The sequence below is a fragment of the Martes martes genome, assembly GCF_963455335.1.
Source record: "Martes martes genome assembly, chromosome: 3".
Taxonomy (NCBI): Eukaryota; Metazoa; Chordata; class Mammalia; order Carnivora; family Mustelidae; genus Martes; species Martes martes.
In genome coordinates this window covers 64,594,007-64,607,595 of record NC_137890.1, presented here as the reverse complement: position 1 = coordinate 64,607,595, position 13,589 = coordinate 64,594,007, and the positions used below count along the sequence as shown (strand labels likewise).

The 13,589-nt window shown below is 39.3% G+C and overlaps 1 protein-coding gene across 1 annotated transcript in view; it reads left to right on the top strand.

The window, feature by feature from the left end:
• The window catches only part of FREM2 (FRAS1 related extracellular matrix 2), a gene marked incomplete at both ends in the record, with an annotated part of 150,466 nt that overhangs the window by 133,369 nt on the left and 3,508 nt on the right, over window positions 1-13,589 (top strand). The window contains 6 exons of the mRNA XM_080799201.1: window positions 1,092-1,423; window positions 8,829-9,021; window positions 10,526-10,630; window positions 12,038-12,165; window positions 12,262-12,396; window positions 13,370-13,496. Coding sequence (XP_080655327.1) covers window positions 1,092-1,423; window positions 8,829-9,021; window positions 10,526-10,630; window positions 12,038-12,165; window positions 12,262-12,396; window positions 13,370-13,496 — 1,020 coding nt within the window. The remainder of the gene's footprint in view (window positions 1-1,091; window positions 1,424-8,828; window positions 9,022-10,525; window positions 10,631-12,037; window positions 12,166-12,261; window positions 12,397-13,369; window positions 13,497-13,589) is intronic.

Here is a 13,589-nt window from a genome sequence, read left to right as displayed (position 1 = left end):
CACAGCTCTGCCAGAGTTGGGTAAAAGCTGACCAGTTCTTTTGTGAGGCTAGAGTTTTGCTCAGGGAGAATCTGAGAGCAAGAAGGGGGAAACTTTCCAGGAAAACACCTCTCTCATGGTCCTTTTTGCTGCATTCTCATGCCAGGGCTCAACAAACTCTGGCCCCTGTGCCAAATCCAGCTTATTTGCCTGCTTTCATAGGCTCTTGCAAGCTAGAAAATGGTTTTTATGTTTCTAAATGTTGGGAAAAAAGCAAAGAAGAATATTTCATGGAACATGAAAATTACACGAAATTATGCTCCATTGTGCATGAAAAGTTTTATTGCGCAGTTATAGGAATTCTTTTGCATGTCTTCTGTGGCAGCTTTCTATCTAACATGGAACATCGAGCAGTTGAGACATAGACCTTATGGCTGCATAAGGTCTATGCATAATAGTGACTAAAATAGTCACTATTTGACCTTTTATGCAAGAAGTTTGCCAGACCATAGCTTATACTCCATAGTGGTCGTTTTCAGACATTTTGGTCTCAGGACATCCTGATAAATTATTTAGAATCTCAAAGGCCCATTGTTTTTATGAGTTATATCTATAAATATGGACTGGATTTAAAATCAAAACTAAATAATTATTAAGTACTCATTTTTTCATTCATTTAAAGATAATCTACTACATAGTCACATGGAAAACATACTTTTAGGAAAATAGCTCTAAATTATAAATCAAAAAATTATTGTTTTTTTTTTTACATTTTGAAAATACCAATAATGTCTGTCTTCATAAAAGGCAGCTGAATTATTTTATCTCCCTCTGCATTCAATCTATGGCAATATGTGATGATAACTCTGAAAAACTCCACTGTACTGAGAGAATAATGGTGGAAAAGTCAAATAATGTCTTAGAATCATTATGAAAATAGCTTTAATGTCACAGATCTCCTGAAAAATGCCAAGGACCCCTGGGATACCACGTTGATAGTAATCACTGCTGTACAGTATTTTATAACACTTGTCTTCTTGAGAACAAAGAAATGATCATTGTTCTAAATCTTTTGCTGGTGACAATGGCAATATGATCACAATTCCTTGTAGGCATGCTCCCTGTGATCTCCACTAAAGAGCTGTCCAACTTTGAGCTCACCCTCAGTCCTGATGGCTCAAGAGTTGGAAACCACCAGTGCTCCAACCTTCTAGATTATACCGAAGTGAAGACTCACCATGGTTTCTTAACTGATGCTACAAAAAATCCAGAAGTAATTGGAGAGACGCATCCTTACCAGTACAGCTCATCTATCAGAGGCTCTAGTACCTTACGCTTCTATCGAAACCTGAACCTGGAGGCCTGTTTGTGGGAGTTTGTTAGCTACTATGACATGTCAGAACTTCTCACTGACTGTGGAGGCACCATCGGGACAGACGGACAGGTAGGAATATTGAACATCTGAGCTTTGGGCACTGGACAAGTGAGTTGTTTTTTTTCAAGTATCCAGATGTAGACTAAATCCCAACTCTAGTCTTCCATTCTGGTAGCGAAGGTTATTAGGTACAGGAGGAAACTTGCACAAGTGGTGTGAAAATTCATGTCTGTTTCTGGAACAAGATGTCGAAATTTTGACACATTTTTTAGTGATGGGCTCAAAACATCTTTGTATCAAAAGGTCACTATGTAATTGTTGCTGTAAATTCCAAATATACTCTGCTATTATAAAAACCCAAATATTAATTTCTCTCCAAAGTGTACTTTATCATTTATTGTGTATATGTACAGATGTCCATGTTGTGTCATAAGCCATCTAAAGTGAAGATTTAAAATTGGTCAGCCCAGTTTTTCTCCCTCCTTTTCTTCTTCCACCTTCTATCTTTCTCTCCTTTTACCCACTTTACTCCTTCCTAGTTTCCTCCCCATTCCCTCCCCATCTGCTTCTTTTCTCCATCACTAATATAGTCAAAAGTATCTTCATTAAAAGCTTATTGTTATTTCTCCTCTAGAGTTACCAACTCCTTTTAATACCACACAGATATTTACGTATGAAATACACAGCACAGGGGCACCTGGGTGGCTCAGTGAGTTAAAGCCTCTGCCTTCAGCTCAGGTCATGATCCCAGGGTCCTAGGATTGAGCCCTGCATCGGGCTCTCTGCTCAGCAGGGAGCCTGCTTCCTCCTCTCTCTGCCTGCCTCTCTGCCTACTTGTGATCTCTGTCTGTCAAATAAATAAAAATAAAAATATACTATGAAGTATTATGCCTCCATCAGAAAGGATGAATACCCAACTTTTGTAGCAACAGTACGGGACTGGAAGAGATTATGCTGAGTGAAACAAGTCAAGTAGAGAGAGTCAATTATCATATGGTTTCACTTATTTGTGGAGCATAACAAATAACATGGAGGCCATGGGGAGATGGAGAGGAGAAGGGAGTTCAGGGAAATTGGAAGGGGAGGTGAACCATGAGATACTATGGACTCTGAAAAACAACCTGAGGGTTTTGAAGGGGCGGGGGGTGGGAGGTTGGGGGAGCCAGGTGGTGGGTATTAAGGAGGGGCACATATTGCATGGAGCACTGGGTATGGTGCAAAAACAATGAATACTGTTACACTGAAAAGAAATAAAAAATAAAAAAATAAAAAATAAAAATAAAATCTTAAAAAAAAATACATAGCACACACACAGACACACAATCCCTACTCCTGTCATCATCACCAAAGATGTCAAAATGATAAGGTAGCAAGATCTCCATTAGCAGTTATGATAGAGAATTTAAAATATGTTGGGTGTAGTTGAGAAGTGTAATGAGTATTTGAACTAAAAGTCATGCTCTGTCCTACCTGGACTAAACAAAGAGTTCATATAAGTCCGCTTACACACTGAAGTGTTGAATGGTACCCAGGATGTATCAGGTCTTTCAAGATTTAAACCAGGGTGAGGCTGATGTTGTCCATGCTATATCCCTGTGGTGTTAAAGTATAGAACAAGTAGTAGCATAAGAAAGAGAGATAGTAACTGAGTATCGGTTTAACACCAGGGCAGAGCTGTGAAACCCGACACATTCAGCTGGTGCTGATGATCTATGGGCAGTCATTCATCTGAGTCCATCTGGGGACTATTGGACTCCAAGGGAATGAGACATTTTCTCCATCTTCTCTAAAAGCAGCAAAATACTCAGAAATTTGCATGGATTAATAAAAATCCCCAAACAGCCATCGGAAGACCGTGTGGAATGTGGGAAGGGCTTGGATATTAGAATCCAGCAAATGCAGACCTAAATTTGGCTCTCATGTTTTCTAGCGTTGCGTCTTTGGGCAAGTTACTTAAGCCCTTAAAAGTGTTACCTCTTCAGGTTCCTCTTTCCCAGTGTATCTTTGCCACCAGAAAAAAATACGAAAGAAAAAAATCCTGCCCCAGAATAAAAATACTCATATTAACGAATCTACCTCAGCCTTTTTCTTTATAGACACTTGGTGAATAGATTCCGCTTAGGGTTTCATAAGAGTTTTGCAAACTTTCACATTTCTGAATTTACAATGGAAAAATGGGGAAAAGTCCATCAATATGGACTAACTGTCTTCAGGCAGCTTTGTGGTTGTGTTGCCCACTCTGTTGGCCAACAGATCCTGAAGGAAGCCAGTGCTGCCCCCAGTCTGTTTGTCCTCTGCCAAGAATGCACACCCCCAGCCAAGTATGTAATAGACGTAACTTTCTCTCTTGTAGTCCTTTTCTAGACCTGGCACCTTAGATCAAGATGATTGTGGTGCAGACAAATTTTACTCTCTCGTAATTGCTTCCCCCAGGAACAACATGACGAACTGACTTTTTTTGTGTGCATTCTTAGTGGCTGCAGCTATCTCTACAAAACATTGGCAAGTCCCTGCATTTCTCTGTGATTGAAAGCTGTTTCTAACACTTTCTGAGAAAGATTCTCTACAAGAAATTGTAAGAAGAATCCAAAATGTGGCCTACCTGGAGCATGTTGCTTCTTAGTCAACTTTGTCAATTATTTTTTTTTAATAGTGTGGTTTCTTTGTTGTTGTTGTTGTTGTTGTTGTTTTAAGATTTTATTTATTTATTTGGGACAGAGAGAGAGCACAAATGGGAGGGAGAGGGAGCAGAAAACTCCCCGCTGAACAGGGAGCCTGATGGAGAGCTCCATCCCAAGACCCTGAGATCATGACCTGAGCCGAAGTCAGATGCTTAACTGACTGAGCCACCTAGGCACCCTGGTTTCTTTGTTTTTTAAGTAAGAGTAATGATAGTGTGATGGAAAGCTGGGGAACTAAAAAAAAAAATCTTGTTGCACTGTCACTGTACACAGACAGATTTTACAGTGTTTTACAATGTACAGACACATTTTTGATAGTAGCAGTGTAATGTTATTTATACCATCTTGTATTCTGCTTTTTAACTTAACAATGGTGAGCATTTTCTCATGGCAAGGAAAATTCTTTAGATACATGACTTTTGTTGGCTACATAATATTTTACTGTGTGTGTCATCATAACTCATTTAGCCATTCTTCTGTTGTTGGTCATTTAGATAATTTCTAATTCTATTATTGTAAATATCCCATAGAATTGTCCTTAATACTAAGGAATCTGTGGGCCAGTATTGACCCTACCTCATTCCAGGGTCTCTTTTGTGCATCTCTGAGCTGATAGGCCTTTAGAAAGACTTGTAATTGGACAGAAGCCAAGGTCTCTTTCTTCCAAGTGTTCCTGGATATGGAGGCTGCTATTACTGCTAATCCCTTGGCTGAGGATTCTGACTTGTTATAACAGTGTCCTCCACTGAGTAGCTAAGTACATGCTTTATTGAGACTTCAAGCTGTTGACATTTGTGAGCCTTCTTTACACATTCACAAACACCACCATCTTAATGATGTAGACATCTTTCTGGAAACAAAAGGAACAACAGAAATTACAACCAGTGGGAAATCCACACCAGTGGCAGCCCTCAGATAATATTCGAACAGCTCTAGTTCAATTTTTAATCTTTGAAGTGAGCACAAACCACATATCCCACATAAAGGTGGGTAGGAACTGGATTGTGAAATATTTTTAAATGATTTCTGTTTTCAGCCTGTGTGGTCCAATTAAAGACCTTGAGCAGAAGAGTGTAGTCCGTGCTGCCCAATATGGTAACCACTAGCCATATGTGGTTACTGAGTATTCAAAATTGAGGTGTGTTATTCTTATAAAATACAAGCCAGATTTCAAAGACTTAGTAGGGGAAAAAAAAAAACCCTCAAAAATAATGTTATACTGATTGCATATTGAAATATAATATGTTTGATATATCAGATTAAGTACCTATTCTTAAAACTAGTTTCACGTGTTTCTCTTTACTTTTTGAAGTACGGCTGCTAGAAGATTTTAAATTACATGTGTGGCTCACATGTTTTTATTGGATAGTGCTGGTCTATATACTTGAGTGTTAGTGGCTGATTGTACTGAATAATCTGGGGCAAGCCAACTGACTTCTTCATGGCTTAAGTTCAATACATGTAGAATACAGCCTTGCTCAAATGAAAGTTGCAAAGGAACATAATAAATCTAAATAGCTTTCATTAGCACATATGTATACTGCCAACTTCTGTAAGAAACAGTATATACATACATACATATATATATGCATATATATATACTGCCTACTTCCATAAAGCAATATGAATTTGGATAGCTTTTTTTAAATTTAAATTTTATTTTTTTTCAGTGTTCCAAGATTCATTGTTTATGCACCACACCCAGTGCTCCATGCAATATGTGCTCTCCCCAGTACCCGCTACCAGGCTCACCCAACCCCCCTTCCTCCTCCCCTCCAAAGCCCTCAGTTTGTTTCTCAGAGTCCACAGTATCTCATGGTTCGTCTCCCCCTGAATCTGGATAGCTTAAGCTGGATGCCCAAATAAGTGAAGAATTCAGCTTACTGTGAGTTACCTCAACACTAGTCCCCACTTTAGACAATATTCTGTGTGTAATTTCTCTTTTAGCATATTCATTTTCTTTCCTGTTCTTCCCTTCTCCTACCCATCTGACACAGCCCAGTGAATTTCGTTTGTGTTTTTAGCTGGCAGTACTTCCCCAAATATAGACTTGCTGCCCATTATTAGCCACTTCGTAGCAATAGTAGTAGTACTAGAAGCAGTAGTAGTACAAACTTATATCACTGTTAGGTTTTCCAGAAATCTTGCATTTTATACTTTCCTTTTAAATACGGAATTTAAAGTACCATTTGGTTTTGCTGAAGAAACTTCAAACATCTGTAAGGACATGTAATCTCCTTTGTTGTGTCACAATTGCTTTAAGAGCAGTGTACCAGATTTAACATCTGTTTCTTTTAGAATAAACGAATCCCTTAAAAACATCCTGTGACACAGGCTGAAAGAAAACTAAGTGCTCATTAAGGTGATATCCAGAAGTTAGATTGACAGCACTGTGTTCTTCAGTTTTATAAGAATGAGCAGGTAGGCGACCTGGATGATTGACATTGTTCCATTAGCACCAGTTACTCTAGACAGAAGCTCCAAGCAAACAAAGAAGGCCTGGCCATAAAGAGCAAGAAAATGCAATAAGATGCTGATCTCATGTCCAGAAATGGTCAAACTCTATGTTGCCACAAGAAAGAAAATAAAAATTAGGGAACTTTATGCCAAGTAACTCATAGGAAGTGAGTATTAAGAGTTCTCTCTAAAATAGTGCACTCAGTAACATTTGATAGAGTATAATGTTGGCAGAAATTTTTAGCACCTAGACAGTTTAACTGGAAACTCATTCCTAATGCCTAATTTTTAAAAGATGGTGGTTTATTAAAACCACAGGATGAAATATTAATCTTAATTTTCAGGGGCATATACATTGACTTGATCACTCTTCTTTACACTGAGTGCTAAAATTGCGCTACAAGATCAATTTTAACTGAGTGCAATAATATTGACCCTTAACAAATATTATCTCTGAGGACTTTGATTGCAAAGCCCCTCTTCTGCTAGCTGAGTTAGCGGATGATGAGGAGTGCTAGCTATGACACAGCTAGCAATCAAATGATTTGCTTGGATGATGGTATTCTTTTTGTATATTTTTGTTGACAATTCAGGTCATCACTTTTTTGGGACTTAAGGTGTTTATTTTTTACTCTATGACAAAGTGATAAATTATTGTTATCATTCATTATGTTATTCACTAACATGTGTGTATGATCCCTATTGCCACCTCAATGTGAAAAGAGAATAATGGTATGAGAAAGCCCAACTGGAACTTCTGAAGAGTATGATCTGACCTAAGTCCATCTTTTCTTGCGTAAAAGACAGTTTTATTTGCCCAGATCTTCTGCAGAGCTATTTTGAGAATTAAGTATGATAATGTTGGTTAGGCAATCCTAGGACTGTACTCAGCTTTGTTTGGAGTGCAATGAGGTGTGTTAGAGTAGAAAAACAGAGGCCAAAGACTGGGTTCTAATACTGGCAGGGCCATTCAGAAAGCTTAAAGAATTCTATGAGGATTTGCTTTATTGGAGCACCTGAGTGCCTCAGCAGGTTAAGCCTCTGCCTTCGGCTCAGGTCATGATCTCAGGGTCCTGGGATCAAGCTCCGCATAGGGCTCTCTGCTCAGCAGGGAGCCTGCTTCCCCCTTTCTCTCTGCCTGCCTCTCTGCCTACTTGTGATCTCTGTCTGTCAAATAAATAAATAAAATCTTAAAAAAAAAAAAAGAATTTGCTTTATTTCTTTGAACCTTAATTTTTCTCTTTCCTTTTCTATGCATCATCTTTCCATCCGTCCATGTACCCATCCATCCATGTACCCATCCATCCACCCACCCAGCCAGCCAGCCATCCACACATGCGTATAAATATAATTATGGGGGAGAGTAAAAATATTAAATAGTTTTTATTGTGAGCCTAGAGGCTCAATAAATAAATATTAGTTTATCCTCCACTACTCCTAACTTTCCTACAAAATATGTGAAGAAGGAAAGTATAAAATTCAAAGCAAGTCTCTTCATTTCAACTAATTAATTTTGCAACATATTAAGTATTACATGTCATTACTCAACATGTTTGCTTCTAGATCTTTCTTTATTCTGTCTTCCTTTATGTAATAATTTAAAAGTACCTTATAGCAGTGTTGTTCATAATAGCTCAAAACAGGAAGTAACCCAAATGTCCATCACATCAGCTGATGAACAGATAAATATGTGTTGCATATGCATGCAGTGGGATACTACTCAGAAATAAATGTATGAAATGTGCAGCACCATGGATGTACCTTGAAAACATAAGTGAAAGAAGCCTGTCACAAAAGATCACATAGTGTATGACTTCATGTGTATGGAATATGCAGAACTAGCAAATAAAGAGAGACAGAAAATAGGCTAGTGGCTACTGGGGCTGGGAAGAGGAAGGAATGAAGGTGTGACTTCTAACGGGTTTGGAATTCCCTTTGGAGGTGATGAAATTGTCCTAAAATTGATTGTGGTCAAAGTTGCACCTCTCCCCGAATACATTAAATACTGCTGGTTTGTCCACTTTAATCACTGAATTATATCTTACTAAAGCTGTTATGGAACAAAAAGGACTGTGTAGGTACAATATACTCAAAATAATGCAATTTACTTTCAAGACTGCTGCCACATATCCTTTGTTGCAAAGGAAGGTAATGGTAACAACTAGTTAATTTCTCCAAAATTCGGTCAGGGACAATAGTGTAAATGTTGTCATTTCCTTACCTCAGTGGTCGCTGAAAATCTCTAGTTGAGTGAAAGGAGAAAGTGGCTTATAAAAAAGTTAGGCTTCTCCACTTAACACCGAATCATGTTGACAGATGCAATTTCATTGTTTTAGGTCCTAAATCTAGTGCAGTCCTATGTGACCCTTCGAGTGCCTCTGTATGTTTCCTACGTGTTCCATTCCCCGGTTGGGGTAGGAGGCTGGCAGCATTTTGACTTGAAGTCAGAACTCCGCCTGACTTTTGTGTATGACACTGCCATCTTGTGGAATGATGGAATTGGCAGCCCACCAGAAGCTGAACTCCAAGGTGGGTAATAATTTGGAAAATGAGTTTTCTCATCTATTTGAATTACTTAGGACTTTTTTTTTTTTACTGTAGCAAAATAAATAATAGAAGCAACTTTCAATAAATTTTATTTTTATGTTCAGTATTTTAAGATTATTTCATTTTGTCATGGAAAAACTAATGAAATCCTATCAGTGCCTCAAATTTTGTATAACAAGTGACTGTTATAGATATCATAAACATTTCATGGGTATTTAACCTTGACAGTCCATTTCAGGTGATTCGTTGTTTATGCGTTACACAACATAGGCTGTATGTTTCCTAGGTTCTAGAAAATGTATAGAGGAAGTTCCAAATGAAAATAAGAAATGAACCCAAGAGAAAAATGTATGCTTTTTTTTTCTTCTGAAATGAGATAGATCCTGGCTTCTAGTTCTGGCTTCCACAGCCAACTAGCTTTGTGATCTTGAACATACTGCTTAGCCTTTGTGGCACTCAGTTTCTCCTCGGGGGTAGACTAGAACTGCTAATATTCTTTTTATTCTAAATTTCTATCATCCTGTAATATTTTAGCTGGATGTTTTGGAACAGCAGTGGTAAATACAACTAACTCCTAAGCCTGAAAGCACCTGCCAAACTTTCTTTCAATCTCTGTATCAGAATAATAATTCAAAGTCTACAAGCATAAAGCTAATTTATCTGTTCGTGGAATGAATAGTTTCTTTTCAGACACATGCTATTGTTCTGGCTCCATGCCTATCTGAGCATCATGCCTGCATTACTTTTTATGAGCCAGAGAGAAAATACTATTGACAGTGTCTCAAAATTTGCCATTGTAAACAGATTTAAGATTGCCTTAAATTTATGTGAAAGATTATATGATCACCCTGAGTGATCATTCTAAATTATTTTATATTTCAGTGTTTTAGTTACACATCTTGCCTTAGAAAGTGTATATTTAAGGAGATTTAATATGGATCCATGCTGTGGTTCTCAAGTTCTACATAAGGATCTCATGGTTCCTTCTTGTCCCTGGAACCAACTTTGGTCAAACTGCCAAAAGTTTTGGAAAACCTCCAGAGTTTTTATTAAGTCTGTAAAATTTGGAATCATTCTGGAGAACACCAACCCACTTCCATGTCCAAATCTTCAGAACTTAACAACTTTACTGTGTCTCTCAATTACAACGTCATTTATGTAGACTAATGCGTTCAAGGAAAAAAAAAAATCTTGGCCTGTTGTCTATTTCTATCTATTTCATATTGTCTATCTGTTTATTTCATATTGACCTCACTCATGTTACCAGATTCTATTTCGCCTCCCTTCTTGACACCTTTTCTTATTAGAAAACAAAGCCAAACAAACAAAACACTTGTGCTTGTCTTATCACTCAGAATTCTGATCACAGTCTTTGGCTAGAATGCTTAAAGATGAGACGTATCTGAATTCAAATTTGAAAGAAATTCTGCATGTAACGAGTCCCTGGTCACCAGTGTTTCCACTCTTGTGCACTCTGCTCACGTAGGTTCTCTCTACCCAACGAGCATGCGCATAGGTGAAGAGGGGCGCTTGGTGGTGAACTTCAAGACAGAGGCTCAGTTCCATGGTCTGTTCGTGCTGTCCCATCCCGGTAAGCCCTGTTATCCACCAGCAGCCGCTCCCTGCACCACAGAACACAAGATATTCCAGGCCGCAGGCTACCTGACGAGCTTTGAAACCAGCTTCTAAACCGTAATGTCAAGGGAATTGTCCATGTGACTTATCCGCAGGAGGGTTTGATAATTGTTCAGCTACATCTCATAAGCTACAAATTCATCATTATCAACCTAGCCTTTTAGAGAAAATACAAAATGATAGTAAATTTAAACAAAAACTCTACTGAGTTCATTTTAAGTGGAGTTTTCTTTAGATAAAGAGCATAACAACCACAGTCCCCTTCTCTGCCTCAATTCTGTTGCATACAAAGTTGAATTTGAAGTCATTTGTTTAGCAAGGACTTCTCTGTTCACAGCTGTTTTCTGGATACCGTGAGAAACCTTTATAATAGAGGTGGAAGTGACATTGTACTATGATACTTACATTTCAGACATGTTAACTAATTACCTTTAATAAAGATTTGCTGTGTCATTTTACTAACTGCAACATGCTGTGCTTTAAATACCAATGAGGAAACAGGCACTGAAGTCCAATGCCCAAGCTTTTTTTAAATATAAAGGACATCCCATTAGAAATATTTTTTTTATTTGACTCTCCATATCACTAAATTGGTGTTGCATATTTTGCCCATTTGCCAACTATTGTCAGATTGGGCGGGGAACATAGTTCAATCCATGTCTTCTCCCGCCTTCCGTTTTCTGGGTTTGAGCTCTAAGCAAGGAAAGAATAGGGCCAAAATTCAGAAGTGAAAGAGGGCTCATTGTATATTTATGAGGCTGAACTACAAGACATACTGACCCAAAAAGAATTATTTGGCTTTATTGTAACTGACAGTTCTGGAAAATAAGGATTTCTGGGTCTTTACAGATCCCTTCCACATGTCTACCTTTCTAATAAACTGAGTCTTTGTTTAGACACAATTGCAGGCAATCTAATTAAAATTAGGTTCCGTTTGTAAGTTGGGTTTGCCCCGCTGTGCGGATGCTAAGAGACTAAAGTTGAGCTCAAGGCTTCGGTGCACAATAAATGCATTCACATCAGCTGTTACTGCACTGCTGTGCCTTCCCTGGAAAGTCGCCCTGGACTATTTGCGCATTTCTGCACAATTATCTCTTCACAGAATCATAGAGTGGGAAAAGCACTGAATTAGGACTCAGAAGGCACACATCCTAACTGTGTGATCTTGGGAGAGTCACTATAATCGGCCTCAGCCCACATTCTCCAAGGGGGGGAAATGAAGCTAATTATACCAACACTGGGGCTTTGAAGGCTTAATATTAAGAATAAAAGCAAGCAATGTACGATTGGGTGCTTTGAAAACCCTAAGCTGTTATGCACTCTTACAGCCACTCTACCATTATTCTTACTGGCACTTTTCTAGCATCCTTCACGAGCTCAATGATCATGTCAGCTGATCATCCAGGCCTGACCTTCTCCCTGCGCCTCATCAGGAGTGAACCGACTTATAACCAGCCCGTGCAGCAGTGGAGCTTTATGTCTGACTTTGCAGTAAGTGACTCAGACTCAACTTTCCTTTTCTGCCGCTTTGGATGACACCTCAGATCCTTAAAGGGAAAACCTAAATGTCCTCCCTTCTCCTTAAAGGTACGTGACTATTCAGGGACTTACACAGTGAAACTGCTGCCTTGCACCACTCCATCGCACCAAGAGTACCGCCTGCCAGTCACCTGCAACCCTCAAGAACCTGTCACCTTTGACCTTGACATTAGGTTCCAACAGGTGCGTCTCTTGCGGTTGCTTTCCGGTGACTTCTCGAATCCCACTTCATGAAGGTCGTGGTTTCCTTGTATCAGTAAGAAAAAAAAAAAGAGGGGGTGCCTGGGTGGCTCAGTGGGTTAAAGCCTCTGCCTTCAGCTCAGGTCATGATCTCAGGGTCCTGGGATCGAGCCCCGCATCGGGCTCTCTGCTCAGTGGGGAGCCTGCTTCCCTTCCTCTCTCTCTCTCTGCCTGCCTCTCTGCCTACTTGTGATCTCTGTCAAATAAATAAAATCTTTAAAAAAAAGAAAGAAAGAAAAAGAAATTCACACTGTGACTTACTAATTCTTGCTTGCTGAGAGTAAAGGAAGTCAGACAGGAAGGAAGCAAGAGAAGAAGGAAGGAGGAAAGAACCACCCTTCACCTGTCATTGGTTCAGGGTATAAAATCCAGAGTTGAAGAGTATGCAAGGGTTATTTTTTCTTCTTATGTGATCTTTTCTCCTTCTGGAGTTTGCTGCCTTGGAGAGTTGAGGGTTTTCCCCAGAGTTCTTCTGTATGTCTTTGCCTCGTTCTTGATCTTCAAGGAAAATAAATATCCTGTAGTTCATGACATCTCCAAGTACCTAACTGCCATTATATAGTAAAAGAAATATGATGGCACTTTTTGTCCAAGGACAAATACTAAGTGCAGTGCCCCGCACTGAACATGATAAGTACAAGTCCCATATATACCCTGTGAAAACAATGGAAAAGAACTCAAGGAACGCTGTTTCGTCCCAGTCAAAACATTTCACCTCGCCAGTATCGCCTTCTCATGAAGGGCAGAGCCAGGGTTACAATTCCCCGTGTTAGTTTGGTCGGATGCGAAAACTGCAGTGCAGTCTTCAGTCATCTACATGTGCACGTACGGCCCATGTGTGTGTCTGTGAATAAGGCATTTGTGTACCGCCAGGGCAATTGGCAACCCGTAACAGAGCTTTCACACTTGGTTTTAGGTCAGTGATCCAGTGGCAGCTGAGTTCAGCTTGAATACCCAAATGTACCTCCTCTCCAAGAAGAGTCTCTGGCTATCTGATGGATCCATGGGATTTGGGCAAGAGAGTGATGTTGCCTTTGCAGAAGGTACCCGTTTCACAAATGAGACAGCCGCTCTGTCTGCTTGCCGCTGCATCTGTTGTGCTTTGCTTTATTGGGATCATGTTTAAGAGGGGAGAT